General features: G+C 40.0%; 1 protein-coding gene across 1 annotated transcript; it reads right to left on the bottom strand.

The window, feature by feature from the left end:
• Positions 1 to 892: 892 nt before the first annotated feature.
• Positions 893 to 7,726, bottom strand: LOC146303947 (uncharacterized; the record flags this gene model as incomplete). Its single annotated transcript, XM_084714323.1, has 2 exons — positions 7,412 to 7,726; positions 893 to 5,611 (listed from the first exon to the last, which is right to left on the bottom strand). Coding segments are annotated over exons 1-2 (5,034 nt in total), but the record flags the coding sequence as incomplete, so codon positions are not given.
• Between the last annotated feature and the right edge of the window lie 11,389 nt (positions 7,727 to 19,115).

Raw genomic sequence — 19,115 nt, forward strand, 5'->3', positions numbered from 1 at the left:
AAGACATGATAAGTCAAATGATGGAGGTTTACCTGTTGAAGGAGAAGTAGTCTAGTTGCTGGATTGATATGGGATGCTGCCTCAGTGTGATAGTTCAGGACGTGTATGTATGCGTGCGTGTGTGTCTGTGTGTGTGTGTGTGTGTGTGTGCTTGTGTGTGTGGTAAGCTTCCTCAAATATGAAAATGACAATAACAAGGGTAATATTAACAGTGGTGGAAAGAAAGGCTATAGAAAGTGCATTATGTTCCCGGGCATGGTAGGTGTCATATACTCGAAGCATCAGCAGTCTCGGATGTACAGGTGATCAGTTAAATTGATTTTGTCATTTGGTATTAAAACATGTACACATCAGTGTGTATTTCATTGCTGAGCATGTCTGCATTGGCATAATGGGAGACTCTATTTATCTTTAATTTGGATCCCCGCTAGCTCCAACAAAGTGGTCGCTAGTCTTTATGGGGTCCATTGGAGTCTCCCAAGGTATTTTCTTTTCAGCAGACTAATGCTCAATTTCTCCATCAAAAAATTAATATATAGTTTTTGATGCAAGAAAGAGAATAATACATAAAAGACAATCCCATTTTAAAAACATAGTATAATCTGTCCTAAAAATAAATTATGTTGAAATTATTTACAAAATGCATGTGCAAACTTGTGACAGACTTAGAGACAGATGAAAATGATAATGGCAACATTCAATAATGTGTACTACGAAGATAAATCTACAGAACTGCAATACGTACCATTTCATGATAGCTGTAATAAATTGGCAGCACATCCACAAGTATGTTAGCACCATCTTTCACATAAACATGATCAATTAAAGTGCCTTTGTCAGTTGTTGCTGTTTGTACATACTGGGTGTAATTTTGTACAGTGAAAAATCTCACCAGCTTACCGTTATCCAGTGCATTTTCATTAAAGTCTCCCATAATGATTTTCATGCCAGGGCATTGATCAATGAGGTCAATCAGTTGTTTTAGATGTTGACAAAAGATGGCAACAGGGTAACTCGCAGGTCTGTAAACAACAGCAGCAGTCAAGTTAATGCTCTTCACTTGAAATATCAGACATTCAATATTGTAGCATTTTGTAGGCCATATTTGAACATCTTTTGTCACTGAATGATATATTCCAACTCCACCATGAGAGTCTTGTTTCAAGTGTTGCAACTGTGTATGAGTGCTGTCATAACTTTGACCTCGAGAAACGTGTGTGAACTGGAAGCCTGTAAGACAAGGCTGCTGTGGTGGGTCATCAACTCCTAACCATGTCTCTGTAAGGCAAATGCAATCAGCATTATTCATTAGAGTGTTAGTTTCAACATCTGGAAAGTGAGCTTTAAGACTTTGAGTGTTGTGCAATATGATGGTGAAAGCAGATCGTGAGGTGTTGGTGGAAGAGAGAGGTGGTATAAATGGCTGCATTTTGCCAGTTGCTTCTGATACTTTTGCATTGCAATAAATGGCAGATTCTTTAAAGTCCTCAATTGTTAAGCCACTTAGACTTGTGACACGACTTAGAGCGACATATGCTTGTCCAGAGGAAAAAATCTTTTTGAGAGACACAACAACTCTGTCAATGGTTAAGCCTTGTACTTTGTGGATAGTGCATGCCCATGCCAACCTTATTGGATATTGTCTGCGTAAGCCTCCGTTACGGGTAACATGTTCTTCCTCAGGTTCTAGGATGGTTATCGTTCTCCCTTCAGGGTCAATGGTGCGTGTTTTTGCCCGCTGTTTTTGACCAACCCTGGGGTCATCAAATGCCACGTGGATGGAAGTTGGGAAATTTTGCTCATTGTCTTCACTATCTTGATTGGCATTCACCATTTTTGCAATAGTTCCAAAAGCACCGTTTACGAGTCCATCAGACACATCGATGTTTTTCAGCAACATGATACGAGCTCCTATTCCTACATGGATGTATTTCTGGAGACAAGTATTATAAACCTTGTGATGATGGCCATCCTTTATCTGAAGTCTTCCTGTCTCAGCATTTCTCTCATAATCACGTGCTTTTATGGTGACAGACTCTGGACAGGTCACATTTAAGCGTTTCAGGTTATAATCATCAACCTCTTTATTTGTAGCATAAATGTGCAATGCGTCGTTGTCTTCTCCAGTTTCACAACTTTTAAGCATTTCAACATCAGGGTCTCGAAGAGGTGTGTCCTTTGCACGAGTGCGTATGCGATTCAAGGCATGAGCAAAGTCTGAGTCCTTTTGCCTGACTACTTGAGTCAGCTCAGCAATATGGAATTCATCCTCCCATAGGTTTATGTACTTGAAGTCATTGTACAAAGCAGAACCTTTCACTGGGGGCAACTGATAAAAGTCTCCGACTGCAAGAATACACACCTTAGCAAATGCGGTGTTGTCACCTGGTTGCTTGATTTGTCTCAATCTTCCATGTACATATGTTAAAAGTCTGTGGTCAACCATAGATATTTCATCGATGATCAATATTTCAAGGTTTCCTAGTTTTGCACGCAAAGAGTTTATTTTTTCTTCTGTCAAGTTTTTGATGGGTAGGGACAGGTCTGTTCCGATTGAAAATGTATTATGTATAGTATTTGCATTTATGTTGTAGGCAGCTACACCCGTCGGGGCTGTTAGTACAACAGTAGTGGCATCTGGTTGATCAGGATGGAGTCTTTTGAGAATTTTAGTTGACTCATAATAAATAGCCTTGATCAAATGGCTTTTGCCTGTTCCTGCTCCACCGGTAATGAATACTTTTAGGGGCTGAGGATTCTCACCATTGACTTTCTGCAAACACCACTGTCGAACTTTGTAGAAAACTGCAGACTGCTCCTCATTCAAAGATCGTAACAACTGTAAAGCATCAGCTCTTGTCATTTGAGTTCCATTAGCTTCTACTGTGTAAACAGATTGTTTATTTGGCTGTAGATCTGGGATGTTATCATTACTGCACTGTTCATCATTTGTGTCACTGGTGTCTTCCTCTGTTAATTTTTGACATTCCAGTCTTTCAAGCTCAGCTTGTGGGCAAATCTGTGACCACGCATCTTCCAGTTCCCCATTTTCTTTCAACATCTTTTCCGCTTCATCTATTTGGTCAGCTTCTTTCTCAAACAGAGCACGGTTTCTACCCACTATAGATTTGACATTCTCCAATGTGTCGTTCTCATTGTTCACAGCACCATGGTCATAAAAGTCTTTGTATGTTTCAAACTGTGCAGGTTTCAGTTGGCAGTCCAAATAATGGGGCAAAAATAGTTGCAGTATGCTGTGGTGGTAGGCTTCAGATTGCTTCAGTGGTGACAATCTTGGATAACGGATCACAGCAGGTTTCTCTTCATTTGTTCTTTTGGTAACAAAGCCAAACTTATTTTTCAACTGGATCACATTACTATTATCACCTTTGGGGATCTGTGATTTAGGAAGAGCTCTGTACTCTGAGGCAAATGTTGCAAGGCACATGTTTAGAAATGGTGGCGTGTCTGGTCTGTTTTTGTATCGGTCCACAATGTTTTTCATCCATAAATGCTGGTCGTCAGTCTGACTGTTATCATTTTGCTGTTTAAGTTGACTCAACGGTACACTCATTCTAACAGGATGTTCACCAGTTGGTATGAACTGTGTGCCACGTGAACAGTGTTTGAGTGGTAGGCCCGTTAATCTGTAACAACATTCTTGTGCTGAAACTTGTCGGCTTTGCAAGAAAACTGTGCCAATTTTTTTCATTGACTCCTTGGCCTCTAAATTTCCATTCATGGCCTCCTTTTGAGCCTGATCAAGCAGCAGTCCCATTTCTCGTTCACTTTTGAGGGCATATGAAATAATGTACACGACACATGAATATGCATCAACAACAAACTGAATGTCCATGTTTGCTCGCCAGCAGCGAAGTAGATCAGGATTGTACTGGTTTAGCCAAACATCTTGTGGTTTCCGTTGTAGTATGATGCTCGTCCTTTTGGTAAGCTGACAATTTGCTTTCTGAAACAATTCTTGTGATATGCCAAAATATTCAAAAAATTGCTCAGCAGAGTGGAACTTTTGTCTTTGTTCACAGTTTGAGAGTACAGTTTTCATTTGTTCAAACAGTTTCTCCACGCTTTCATTTTCCATGACAACTGGGCGGAAAAGAATTTCCCCTTCACGTGTTTCAGAGCCAGTCTCTTGTTGTTCCTTAAATTCTGCATCAACACCTGGTCTGGTGATAAATGTGCGCTCTGAGACAGGTCTTGGAAAGTTGAATCTGCAATGTATTTCTCCTTTCTTCTTCTTTGCATTGTTTTTGTTACAAGATTTTGCATGGTATTCACTATGTTTCTGCACATCAATTAAATCCAACAGGTCCGGATCAGATGGCATTTGACACGTGACATATTTATCACAGAACTCTACAACTTCTGCATCAGAGTCTTTGTCTATTTTTGGAGCTTTGTCAACCCAAAATACCGCGTGTATGTGGGGCGAGCCACGCATCTGAAACTCCACTCGATAAAAGTAGTCTGTGATCTTGCCTATTGGTGCTGCAGGGCTCTGGATAACATCTCTTAGGAAGCAATGCCATCGGTAGTCAAACATCCTGGCTGCAGTTACTGGATTGTGTTTTAATAATGCGCATTTGTCTAGCCATGAAAGGTCTTCCAGGTTCACTTGTTTACGTTCTTGCCTTAGCATAGCATTCAGCATTTCAGGCCATCTCATGTCAGCAGAGCTAAATGAACAGAACCATGTAGGAATACCAAGCTGTCTTATCATTGCAAACACATCTTTCTGTGCTGCTTGCCAAAATGGAGGTGTTCCTCTGATAGGCCTGAGAAATTTGTAACCCTCATCAAAGTGCAGAATTTTTTTCAAAGATTCCAGGTCTGTAAGCATGTCTGTGGTAACCTTTTCCTTCAAACCTTTATCTGTTCCTTTTCTCATTGCTATTGACACATTTGACAGTATTTGATTCAGTTCTGACATATATTGAGCATAGAATAAATAGTCAGTGTTTTGAGCAAAACGGCCATCTGCATTAAGTATGCGTTGATTGAAATATTTGCATAGTGTTATTCTTTCTGGCCGCTCATCGTGAAAAGTAGGTGCTCCTTTGGGAAATAAGACTGGGAAACATTTGGGTTCATTTGTGCCATCAGACAACAGTCTAATTGGAGAATTCTCTTCTGCTGGGGCAATGGATAAAATGCCATCAAAATGCTGATCTAGTATCTCTTGACCCAAATCCACAGGTTGCAAACAAGAGGATGCAAACATCCCATGCTGGTCTTTAATGTGTGAAAAATCTTGTATTTCTGGTGCATCATCATCTTCAACTTTTTCATTACTTTCAGTCATCTCATCTTCAATTGTTTCATTCTCTGTTTCCTCTAATGTGTTGATCCAGTTTGGGTTGATACTCACATCCTTGTACCATGTATTGTTGAGTATTAGATAATTCAGACCACTTTTGATTTTTGCAGTATCCACATGCATGTCTTGATAGTGTCCTTTGTAGGTCAATTTACGTTTCAGTTTCATCCTCACCAATTTATCCTCACTTTCATCCCTTGGCAAGATGCTGGTCACGTGCGACAGATTGGATGGCACACACACAGTTGGTCCTTGCACAGAGTTCTGGCCTCCCTTCTTCAATGGTATGAATCGGACAAAGGGAATGTGCAGAGAAATGAGGTGTTGTTCCAACTCATTGAGACATTCTAGCTCAGGTGGAATGGGTTTCAAATGCAAGTTGTTAGCAACACTCTGGGCAGGCACTTTGCCCTTGAGAAGATGCCTATCACATGTATGACAGATCCACAATTTGGAAAAAGCCTCATCTTGAAAACTGCAAGTTTTTCCACATAATTTATCACATACATGCAAATATGTACTTGTTATACATTTATCAGCAAGTGCATTGCCATCAGAACCCACAGCAGAATATTTGTTTTTCATACAGCCTTTGACTTGGTACCTGAAGAGAAGTCTGTGGCAACAACAGCAGACATATTCGGGGCCATTCTTTACTGTTTTATGGAAATCCTCTATGACACAAGTAATGTCAAATTTCCTGTCCTTTTGCTTTTGAACACTGGCACGTTTTTTACTTTTAATTGCATCTCTGAATTTTTCATCAGTGTGATACTTCTGCATTGTTGCCTCACATAATCGTTTCTTCAGATCTGGTGTATTTGCATATCTGTTTTTACTCTGGTCACGAACACTTTGCTGAAACACATGGTCAGAAGCATATTTTTTCTTGCTGTGGTCACGAACACTTTGCTGAAACACATCGTCAGAAGCATATCTTTTCTTACTACGCTCACAAGTATGGTGTTTATACTCCAAGTCTGTATAGTACTTTTTGTGACTTGCATTCCTAGTGGAATTTCTGTATTGCTCATTTGTTGCATATTTTTTTCTTTCTCTTTCTAGATGATTAGCTTTTCTTGTGACATACATTGCTTTTCTCTTCTTTGAAATCTCCTCTTTGTTCGCTGCATAGGTTTCCTCCAAAGCCTTCAACTTCCTCTTTCTTGACCAACGATCTGCATGATATAGTTCTTTCTTTGTATTTCCATCTGAACTTTGTTCATCTTGACCGCCCTGTTTGTCAAATGAGGCACATATGGAGTCATTGTGTGCATCCTTTACACATGTCACAACATCATAATGATTCCCATCCTTGTGATTCAGGTAAATGGCCTCAGCACTTCTGTTTCCTGCTTGATGGTTACCTGCTATGTGAATGCATGGGTAATGATTCCATCTGTCTGCATTAAATGTGTATATGTCAACCTGCAGTAGGTTAGCAGCTGCCCAGATTTCAATCTCAGTGGCAAACATACCTGAGCATTTCATGTTTGAACTGTTAAGATGATCTGGAATAGAGGAACGGCCAGCTCTCAAGTACTTGTGGAATTCTGCTGCATTTGTTTCCAGGTGCTGAACGATTACCCGGCGCAATTTCATGTGTCCATTCTCACTTCCTGAAATGGCATAGGATAAAGCTCGAAAGAAACAATTGCCATCACCTGCAATTGATTTAGTTTCACAGACTCTTCCCATAGCTGGCATTTCCTGAGGTGGCAGCTGCTTTGTATTCTCACTTCTCACACCCATCTGTGAACAAAGTCTTCCTTTTGTCACTGCACTCAGTGGCTTGTATGGAAATGACATCTTGGATACATTTGTTATCTCAACATCTGTATTTGTATCAGTGTCATTGCCATGTGATGTGTTCATAGCACTTACTGGTTGTGGGCTGTTTGCAATTATCTGCACATCAGAATTAGTTACTTCAAAGGAATCTCTCTTGTTTTTGGTTATATGTTCATACAAGGAGTTGGTGCATGTAGCTGGTGTCTTACCGGTATGTTCTCCCTTCAACACAGCACTGTAAAGTGGTCTCTGTATTTGGCTTTTGTTGACATTGCTGTCTGTTACATTGTCTTCCTTGGTGGTTGGCATGTCGCAATGTTGCACCTTGTCGCCAGTGATTCTCACTGTGACTCCTCTGACCTCAAATGGCATGTCTTCAAATGTGCGGAAATAAGGAACCAGTTGTCGGGCCAGCTTCTCCAGGTGCTCATACAGCGCTCTGTAGTCGGAGTGATAAACAACCACAGCTTTACCTGTCTTTCCATCCACGTGACCTTGACTGTTGCGTTTGTGAGGATCAAATACAGCAAAATGGCCGCACTGCTTGACAACCACACATGTGTTACTACCAAAAGTGACAAAGCAGGCATCATGATCCATCAGTGCTCTTTGGATTGCTATGTCCAATGGTACATTAATATCTCTCATATCTGAATCATCAGGCTCATCAAAAACACCAACCGCACCACTGAAAGCTGGACCCCAATTTATTGAGAAGTGTGCATCTTTCATTACATATGCATTTGGTAACTCATCAAGAAGCAGATATCCACTTTTCCCACTTATTTGACCACCATCTTTAAGAGTAGTGTACAACTTGTTGCCTTCTTTAAGAACAGTGTCAACATCATTACTCTTCCTGTCATTACTCCAGGTTGTTATGCTTTTCAACTCATTCATCATCACTGCTGCTAAACTGTTAGCTACACACTGTTTACCTGCATTATCCCCAAATTGGTAGTGGAGCTGTGAGAATGACCCTTGTACAAAAAACTTTACAGGTGCTTGGGTCATACTGGTTTCAGCAGGAGCACTTTCATCAGGATGGTTTTCTGCAAGCTTGGATTCAGCAGGAGGCGCCTCAACAGCTTCGGTCATGGTGGCAGGGACATGCATTTCAACACACTGCTTATGGACAGGAATATCAGACATGTGATTATTCTGTTCAGGAACATTGCCAGAGTTGGGCAGAGATTGAGCAGAGGGAGGCAGAGAGTGATCAGAGACAGGCAGAGGTTGTTCAGAGGTTTTCAGAGGTTTTTCAGGGGTTTTTTCAGAGGTTTTTTCAGAGGTTTTTTCAGAGTTTTTCATTGTTTCATCAGAGTTTTGCGCTTTTTCAGCATATTTCAGAGTTTTGTCAGAGTTTTGCGCTTTTTCAGCATATTTCAGAGTATTCTCAGAGTTTTTGCTCGCTATCACAGCGTACTGGTGGGGATGGATTTCTCCAGTGCCCAAGCCAGGGTCATCGGGGGGAGGCGGGACACTGGACTGCTTGCGGGCAGCCCAGGTCTTCCTCATGTGCTCAGCACGACGGTTCACCTTGCGTGGCATCTGAAAGACACATGGACAAAGCAACCAATTATTTATTACAATATTTCTATTCCCACATCATTACTCATAAGTGTGACTCTGAATTCCCTTGCAATCAGTGTGATTCAACATTATTTCTTTTTTTTATTTACATGTTGATGACAATACAATGACAGTGGGAACAAACAAGATGAATCATCCCATGGGTACTTGTATGCGTGTCTGTTCTTGTACACATGCTTGGGGAAAAAGTGAGGTATATGCATAATAGCACAATACAATATGATTTAATAATATAACTATGTAATGTACTATGATATAATGTAATATAGTATAACAGCCTAGTACACTGTGATCTAATAGAACATGACATGGTTTAAATGTTCAACGAGCCGACATGAAAACTCATGAACTCATCCACTGGGTCATGAAATTATGTTCATCAATGACATTAACTTATAGAGTAAAGGAAATGTGTAGTATCAGACAACACAAAACCACTATAGCTCATTTTATCGATATATAAAACACTGTTGACTTCATCAGCATCACAAGCTTAATCACTTTCTAGATGTGTGATCACTATGGATATTAATCAACAACCTACACGATGTACTTCACTCATATAGTAAGGATGGACAAAACATTGAATTACAAACCATAGCACTGCAATGTTGTGTATGAAGTACTTGTGTTATGTACTTTTTACTACCCTACATGCATCTTACATCTTTAGTTATTACTAGTTGTTTTCCAGTTACAACAATTCTTTACCAATCTTTAATATGTGCCTTTCAATTTAAATCTTTCTCATAAAATGAAGGATCAAGTGATCCTTCCAGGGTGGCTGTGAGGGCACGATGGGTCATCCATTTTCACATGATTGGGGGTTAAAGTCCTGGATCCTCCTGTCCACATGTTGAGGTTAACACTCAAAAAACACTGAACCTTAAATACCTCCTGATGGTTAATCAGCCCCTATCATGGTAACCTGCTTTCATCAATGTGTAAATGTGTATCTAAATGATACACAAAATGATTAAATTTTATGGGTAATAGTGCTCAATAACCTTAACATGTTGACAAAGCTGCCTTACATCTTATGCTAAATAAATTATTCAACCTCTTCATTTGAATTGGCATGAAAACCAGGCTGTTTTGGGGAGCTCCAAAAAGTTTGGCTTCTTAGAACAGGCATGCCCCCCCCCCCCATCAATCATAGAATCTGCTTTGCAATATTTTTCTACAACTTACACTATGGTGTGATAATTTAAACTCTCAAAAAAACTTGAATTTTTCATTAAGTACATTCTGATAAGACTAAAATACTTTTACTCAGGTCAGGTATTACTACTTTTAAGAGTATAGGAACCCTTCTTTCACCACCATTCATACATACCTGTATGTTTGTTGAGGCAAGTTTTCAGATCACAATGTTGATAGAAGATACCCATGGAAAAAGAAAATGAACTAATCAGTGACATGCAATAGGGATGAAGAAGGGCAGTTATCATTTTGTCAGTTGCTGCATACTTATGTGACATGCACAAGATATATACACACATCTCCTTCTTGGCATTTGTAGTTACAAACTTGAAGTCCTTTGATGCTCATTAATTATTAACATGAGTAACACAGACAACCGGCACTCATAAGGCCTCTTAAGTTTTTAATCCAGGCAGCAGCACAAAGATGTGTTTCACTCTCTGGTTTTGAAACTGCATAAGTTATGGCGTGGTCTGTGGATTAGCAATTTTGCTCCTGAAATGCCTTATACCAGAGCCCACACATTAAATTGGCATGTTAATCATTTCAAAAAGGGCATATTTAGTTTAGGGCTCTTTAAGATCATAAGAACCCTTCTTTCACCACCATTCATACATACCTCTAAGTTTGTTGAAGCAAGTTTTCAGACCATGATGTTGATAGAAGATACCCATGGAAAAAGAAAATGAACCGATCATTAACAAACAAAACCTGCATCAATACATGCTCATGTGACATGATGCACAACTGAAAAATTAAACAGCATGAGAAACAGTAACATTTTAATCACACCACATTCAAGAAGACTGATTAAAACATGCTGACACAAAAGTGACAAGCACAATCAATGCTGATTACGCATAATCATATTAATATAATTATAATGTATTATAATTTAAATATAAACTGAATGTGTAATGATTTGGGGAAATAACACATATTGATATTATTTGTTAGTATGAGTTAAGCCATTCCCTATTGGAACAAACATTTAGCCACTTACTTACATTGTTTATTTACCATTAATAAGTAAAAGGCACAATAACATAAGTGGGTATCTATTATAAAATGCTGACATCTTAATATTCTAATTCAACAAAGAGTTAATATTTCCCTCTCAAGTGTATTTGGAACTGTATGTTTTTTTTCTAAATAACCGAGCAAAAACCTTATCAAGCTAACTGAATAATACTGATGGTTTCTGGCATAGCTCGTTTCTCTGCCACCGTCGTTACACTGCAGATGACGCTCTTCTGCTCGCGGAGGGGGGGGGGGGCTAATGCTACTGCTTTATCCACAGCTGCCTTGCTAAGTGAAGCTATTGGGCTGACTGAGGGATACCGATGCTGTGGCTAAAAAGGCAGCTTCACAGGCGAAGACACTCGGTTCGCAGGGCGTATGCATAGCGATACTACCGCTAGCACGTAAGCTAATGCTACGGTTAGCACGTAAGCTAATGCTACGGTTAGCACGTAAGCTAACGCTGGATTAGCACGTAAGATAAAGCTAGGTTAGCACCGAAGCTAATGCTATCGCTAATAAACGCAGTCAAAGGCAGTCGTACATGTTAAAACTGCGGTCTTTACAACTGCGTTGGTTTACTTAAGTGTCATCACATACACACCATAAACACACTCCGTTATCATATAGGTGGCTTCCAGCGATTTTTGTCAAGCATGGTTAAATGTATAATCTTGTGAGAGCAAAGACGGCCATGTGCGACTTACCTCTTCGAAGTCAAGTCAGAAAAGGAAGTTCATCGGACTGTAGCCACAGGTTATCCAGACCACACGTGACTGTTAATAAACTGTAAATAAAACTTTATTTATAAAATCTTTCTTTCTTTCTTTCTTTCTTTCTTTCTTTCTTTAAGTTCAACTTAAAATATTAAATACTAAAACATTGCCTTAGTCAATAGTATAATGAACAAATTATATCAGGATTTGGAGCCTTTTTACTTTCACGTTACATTTTGTATTTCTTATAATTTTTTATTTAATTAGTCAAATTAGATTAATTGGATAGAAGACTACTAGTACTACTACTAATACTACTACTACTACTACTACTACTACTACTACTAATAATAATAATAATAATAATAATAATTTATTGTGGGAAAAACTTACATTTAATCACTCAAAAAGATTATTCCACAGATAATTTTAGTAGCAGAACATGTCAAAATAAATGTTGTAAGGGTTTTGTTTGTTGGTCAAAAAACAGCATAGTTCATCTTGATAACATCCAAAAACTGTCTGTTCTCAATTTTTCTGTGGAATCTCCTAATTACAGTGGTTATTGTAGCAAAAGTAACGAAATGGCTGAGTAGATTTTTGGGAAAAACATAAACCCTCAAAAGACGAATGTTGCACTGATGCAATGTTTGCATGTGTTTGACAAAACATCAAACAACTTCTAAACCGTTTATGATAGAGACAAGCTGCAAACGGCATTTGATTCGCCGGATTCTCCGCTTTCCAAGGGTCCTTGAATGTTGCATCTGCGACCGGAAGTATCGGCACAGAGTCCGTGTATTTCCGAGGTACTGAAACAGAGCTAACCAAGCATAACACCGACGCTAGATCGCACGCGGTATCGACGCGACGCTTGCACATGTCTCACAAAACATCAACAAAACATGACAACTTCCGAACCGTTTATGATAGAAACGAGCTATAAACAGCATCTGAATCGTGAGATTCTCTGCTTTCCGAGAATTTGAACTATGCCTTTTTGACAACAAAGCCTGTGTGTAATCACGTGATTATCATGTGACGCCAGAGGCACGGGAGTGAGATAATCCTCTGCTGGCCTCACCATCATTATTGTTATTATTATTATTGTTATTATCATCATTAATATTATTATTTCATCTTTTATAATAATTATTGTGACTATTCTGAAGCACTTTGTTACCTGTTTGTTATTTGTTTTATTATTACTATCATCATTATGATGAATCATTTGTCTTCAGAAAGTTGCCATTTCAAGACAAAAAAAAAAAAAAATTCTGGTCTTCCATTTATCAACAGATTGGCCATTTTCCAACATGAATAAAACTCTTCTATGAGAGCCAAAGTCATTTAAGTCATTAATTATTGTTGGTATATGAACATGTTGACAAAATCTACATTTATTTTTCCTGTTAGTTGCTGATGTTTAGTATATTGTGTGTGTATATTAGGTCTTTAGTGGTAAAGTCCGCCTCAATTAGCTGTAACTCACAGAAGAAAAAGGGTATTTGCACAAAACTTCATATGTAGCTTCAAAACACTGAAGTACAACTTTTCACATTGAAAAAAAACTACCCTGGTTGACTGAGATATTCAACAAAACAAGTTTTCTTTACTGGGCGATTTTATTTTTTTGTGAAATATGGCATGCTCATTCAAAGGTCATGAATAAATGTGATTTTACACTGCATCACATAAAATGGTAGATTTTCCTGAATATGGTGTATAATACTTGGTACTACTTCAAAAAATAAGCTCAATATGGACAAAATATAGAACTATTTCCAGGCATTTTTAGGTTGGGTTAGTCTTTTAAGAGCTGCACCCAAACAGTGTAATGTCAGCAGCAAGTCTAGGAGAGCTGTGGTCTATGACACTGTTGTGTTCATATGGCGCCCCCTGATGGAGAATATTTAGATAATCCACGATGTGGCGAATATAGGATACATGAACAGGAAACGTGCGATAATTTCAACTGTGGTATGCCAAATCACAAAGAAGAGCTATGTGTACTATATGACAGAATTGTGCAGGGTCTGAATGAGGCTAGTAAACCACTCATTCAGAGAAAAGCAAAGAAGTGCAGCTTCAGGCCAGGCTGGAATGAGTATGTGGATGAACTCCACCAGCAAGCCAGAGAAGCTTTTAAAAATTGGTTTATTGCTGGTAAATCAAGGCATGGACCTGAGTGTGAAATTAAAAAGAAAGCTGTTGCTAGGTTCAAATATGCAGTACATTATATTAAGAGGAATGAACTGACTCTGAGAGCAAATGCATTGGCTAGGAAGATGCAACAAAATGATGTTAACAATTTTTGGAATGAAGTCAAGATTATGAATCATAGTAAAATACCTTTGTCCTCCAGTATGGAGGGGGTAAGTGGCAGTGTAAATATTAATGAATTATGGAGAAGACATTGCATGGAGCTTTTTAACTGTGTTAAAAGTGATGTTTTTACTGTTGGCGATGTATCTCATGATAATGTGGTCATAAGGCCTGATGATATAAGTTACGCAATTGGGAAATTGGCTTTAAACAAATCCTGTGGCCTTCATCTGATCTCTGCAGAGCATTTGAAATTTTCATGAATGAAATTTTCATTTTCAGGAATGAATGAATGAGTGAATGAATGAACTAGAAAATTTCACATGAAATTTTGAGTGTGCCTGATGCTCACTGCCAACTAGTATCCCCATACCAATATGCTAATTATTAATAGCAGTAAATGTATCACTGTGTGTCTGTGTGTGTGTGTGTATGTTCACGCACTGTCGTGCATTTGTGTATGTGTGAGTGTGTTTGTCTGTCTGCGTGTATGTCCACTTACACATAGAAAAAACAGCTTAACTAAACAGCTAAAAAAGACTGCAGTCTAAAATGTCCAAGATGGACACAGAAAGACAGTGACAGACAGACCCAGACAGGCAGACTGACACATATGTAATTGCCTCTGTATGATGAGGCTTTAACTACAAAGAAGTCAGGTTGCTGAAATAGGCCCTTTCAAATTTGACTGTGCTGTGACACACAAACGATTGGCCGAACGGCTGGAGTTGATTCAGCCAATCGCCGGTCAGCAATGGCACAGTCAACTTTAAATACAGAGAGAAAAGGCAGAAACTGAGCCAAAAGTTCCTCTCAAACTCCAACTGTTTAATGAAAAACCGTAAGTGCTACAGCTACAAAAAGCACACCGTCGGCGAGAGGACGGGATGCGGATCGCAAAGGTGTAAATTTCATTTCTGTGGTGTGAAAAATGAGGCCAGAGCCACGATGGACATAACTGGAACGGTCTGCTTTCTTCCAGAAATTTGGGCTCTCGCTTAACATGGGAGCGAATGGGGCAGGTGGTCGGACTTGTCGTCCTTTCAGACCTCCTGCAGCCAAAACCCTAAATCCGTTTTCTTCAGAGGTCACACCTCTGCGACCGGAACGGCTTTTCCTACAATTTGGTGTACAATTTGTGTATGTAGAGTGAACGATGTGGCCACACCAGCGAGTTTAAGAGAAAACTTCTCGATGATTTCACAGGTGCTGTGCACTCTAGCGATGACATCACCCACTCTAAGTTGCAACATTCCACGCAATACACACCCATTATAAATTCTGAGAAGGGCTGAAAATTTCATGATTTTTAAACAGCTGGTGTAGAAAAACTAAAAGAGATATGGAAAATACAAATCGGTCACTGAAAGTCGACGGCGATGTCAACGTTTCAGAGTTGGAATGGAGTTTCTACGTGAATGTATGAGGTGGTGAAGCGTGGGTGAAGATGAGTGAGTTTGAAGGATTTTCTCATAGACTTCCATTATAACCAAGTTTCAGAAAACACTGAATATTTTGGAAAGTTTGAATGGTATTGAAAAGTTGAATCACATGTGAAAAGTCAAGGAATTGCTGAACATTTTCCAGTTTGAATGGAGTTTCTAGCTGAAAGTATGAATCGGTAGTTACCGTTTGAAAAAAGGTGAAGTTTTGTGATCTTTTAAGATTCCCTCATTCATTTTCAATGGGAAAACGGTTTGGGGAAAAACGGGATATATCTGGGAATGGCGGTGGCGCCCCCTATGTGCCAATCTCAAAATCTTTTTCAGGGTGTGCTTCCAAGTCTTGTTGTGGACCTACCCACCAATATTGGTGACGATAGGTCAAAGGGTGTGGGAGTTATGGCCAATCGATTCTAAGCTCCGCCCACAGCGAAGATTCATCGGTCCGTGGAGGCCGTGTTTTTTGACCAATCTGGCTCATTTATAATAGAAATGCGTCTCGTCATCCCCCAAAGCCGTGTACCAAATTTGGTGTCGATGGAGTCAAAACTGTAAAAGTTTATTCATTTTACTGTTTTTAACATTATTGAAATTAGCAAAAATTCTGTAAGGGCGGTGTTCATGGTGCAAGAGGCTTTTTTGTAGAGGATAATCGGGAGGACGTGTGTGTAAAATTTCAAGTCAATAGCACTTGCGGTGCAGCGGGCAGAGCCTTTTAAACTTAAACTCTATGTTATAGCGCCCCCATGAGGCCAATTGGGACCAATTTTTTTGAGCAATATTTGGATGTCATTTATAGTCCATGTACCAAGTTTCATGTCCCTAGGTCCTTCCGAACGCTTAATGACGAATAGGCCACGCCCACTTGCACCTGTCAACATGGCACTCATGATCTTGGTTAATAGCCACCCCTAGAGCATGCATACCAAATTTGGTGAAATTCCATCCAACGGTCTTTGAGATACAGATGTGTGGCATTTATAGCGCCCCCTATAGGCTGAGCTCAAAATGCTTTGGTAGGCAGCTGCCAAGTCTCATTGTGGACCTATCCACCAAGTTTGGTGATGATAGGTCAAAGGGTGTGGGAGTTATGGCCAATCAATTCTAAGCTCCGCCCACAGCGAAGATTCATTGGTCCGTGGCGGCCGTGTTTTTTGATCAATCTGGCTCATTTGTAATAGAAATGTGTCTCGTCATCCCCCAAAGCTCTGTACCAAATTTGGTGTTGATGGAGTCAAAATTGTAAAAGTTTATGTCATTTTACTGTTTTTCAAATTATGCAAATTAGCAAAAAATCTAGTCAGGCGGACCTTCATGGTCCAAGAGGCTTTTTTGTAGAGGACATTGAGCTGGACCTGTGTGTCAAATTTCAAGTCAATCAGACTTATGGTGTGAGGGGCGTGGCCTCCCCAAAAAGTCACGTTTAAGCCTTAATTACAGCGCCACCATGTGGCCGACTGGGCTCATATTTTAATAAAAGTTGATGCACATCATTTCCAATCAGTGGGCCAAGTTTCAGGTTTCTGGCTCATTCCAGCTCACGGGAATTTGAGCTCAAGCGGCAGACAACAAAAAATAATAAATATAGCCGCAAGCGGCAATTTGCGGGTTCTAACCTGTTCCGCCCCAAACCAGCCACCGTGACCCTCACCACCCAGCGTGACCCTCATCTGCCGTAGCGCAAGACGTTCCCCACCCTGTCCCCGAAAGCTCCAAGCGACACATACTCTTTCCAAGTCACACATTTCTTGAAATGGGCTTTTCAGCCAGCCTGCACGCTAATGACATTTGTGGTATACTTTCACACAGAGACTCCATTTGAACATCAAAACATACATTGAAATTGTACCTATCGATGTGTATTTCAAAGTTTCAATAGGTATTTTAATGTTTAAGCAATCACAGTTCCACGATCATGATCATTTTGGGAGAAATGTGGAGATAATATGGGAGAGGCTGTAAAATATTCTGTAAGGCTAAAGACACAGATGTGAGTGTACTATTATGATTTGACCTAAATGAAGGTAAGTGAAAGTTCAGACAGGAAGACCATCTCTTTATCTCAAAGCCACTTCTCTGTTTTCCAAATTTGACCGTGCTGTGACACACAGACGATTGGCCGAACGGCTGGAGTCGATTCAGCCAATCGCCGGTCGGCAATGGCACAGTCAAATTTAAATACACCGAGAAAAGGCAGAAACTGAGCCAAAAGTCCCTCTCAAACTCCAACTGTTTAAACTGTGCTGTGACACACAGACGATTGGCCGAACGGCTGGAGTTGATTCAGCCAATCGCCTGTGTGTCACAGCACAGTCATATTTAAATACACAGAGAAAAGGCAGAAACTGAGCCAAAAGTTCCTCTCAAACTCCAACTGTTTAATGAAAAACCGTAAGTGCTACAGCTACAAAAAGCACACCGTCGGCGAGAGGATGGGATGCGGATCACAAAGGTGTGAATTTCATTTCTGTGGGGTGAAAAATGAGGCCAGAGCCACGATGGACATAACTGGAAGGGTCTGCTTTCTTCCAGAAATTTTGGCTCTCCCTTAACATGGGAGCGAATGGGGCAGGTGGTCGGACTTGTTGTCGTTTCAGACCGCCTGCAGCCAAAACCCTAAATCCGTTTTCTTCAGCGGTCGCACCTCTGCGACCGGAACAGCTTTTCCTACAATTTGGTGTACAATTTGTGTATGTAGAGTGAACGATGCGGCCGCACCAGCGAGTTTAAGAGAAAATTTCTTGATGATTTCAGAGGTGCTGTGCACTCTAGCGATGACATCACCCACTCTAAGTTGCAACATTCCACGCAATACACACCCATTATAAATTCTGAGAAGGGCTGAAAATTTCATGATTTTTAAACAGCTGGTGTAGAAAAACTAAAAGAGATATGGAAAATACGAATCGGTCACTGAAAGTCGACGGCGATGTCGACGTTTCAGAGTTGGAATGGAGTTTCTAGGTGAATGTATGAGTTGGTGAAGTGTGGGTGAAGATGAGTGAGTTTGAAGGATTTTCTCATCCACTTCCATTATAACCAAGTTTCAGAAAACATTGAATATTTTGGAAAGTTTGAATGGTATTGAAAAGTTGAATCACATGTAAAAAGTCAAGGAATTGCTGAACATTTTCCAGTTTGAATGGAGTTTCTAGCTGAAAGTATGAATCGGTAGTTACCGTTTGAAAAAAGGTGATTTTTGAAGATTCCCTCATTCATTTTCAATGGGAAAACGGTTTGGGAAAAAACGGGAATATCTGGGAATGGCTGGTGGCGCCCCCTATGTGCCGATCTCAAAGTCTTTTTTAGGGTGTGCTTCCAAGTCTCATTGTGGACCTACCCACCGAGATTGGTGACGATAGGTCAAAGGGTGTGGGAGTTACGGCCAATCGATTCTAAGCTCCGCCCACAGCAAAGATTCATCGGTCCGTGGCGGCCGTGTTTTTTGACCAATCTGGCCCATTTGTAATAGAAATGTGTCTCGTCATCCCCCAAAGCCGTGTACCAAATTTGGTGTTGATGGAGTCAAAACTGTAAAAGTTTATTCATTTTACTGTTTTTAACATTATTGAAATTAGCAAAAATTCTGTAAGGGCGGCGTTCATGGTGCAAGAGGCTTTTTTGTAGAGGATCATCGGGAGGACGTGTGTGTAAAATTTCAAGTCAATAGCACTTGCGGTGCGGCGGGCA

The sequence above is a fragment of the Lutjanus erythropterus genome, unplaced genomic scaffold (genome assembly GCF_056507025.1).
Source record: "Lutjanus erythropterus isolate fLutEry1 unplaced genomic scaffold, fLutEry1.hap2 Scaffold_194, whole genome shotgun sequence".
Classification (NCBI taxonomy): domain Eukaryota; kingdom Metazoa; phylum Chordata; class Actinopteri; order Lutjaniformes; family Lutjanidae; genus Lutjanus; species Lutjanus erythropterus.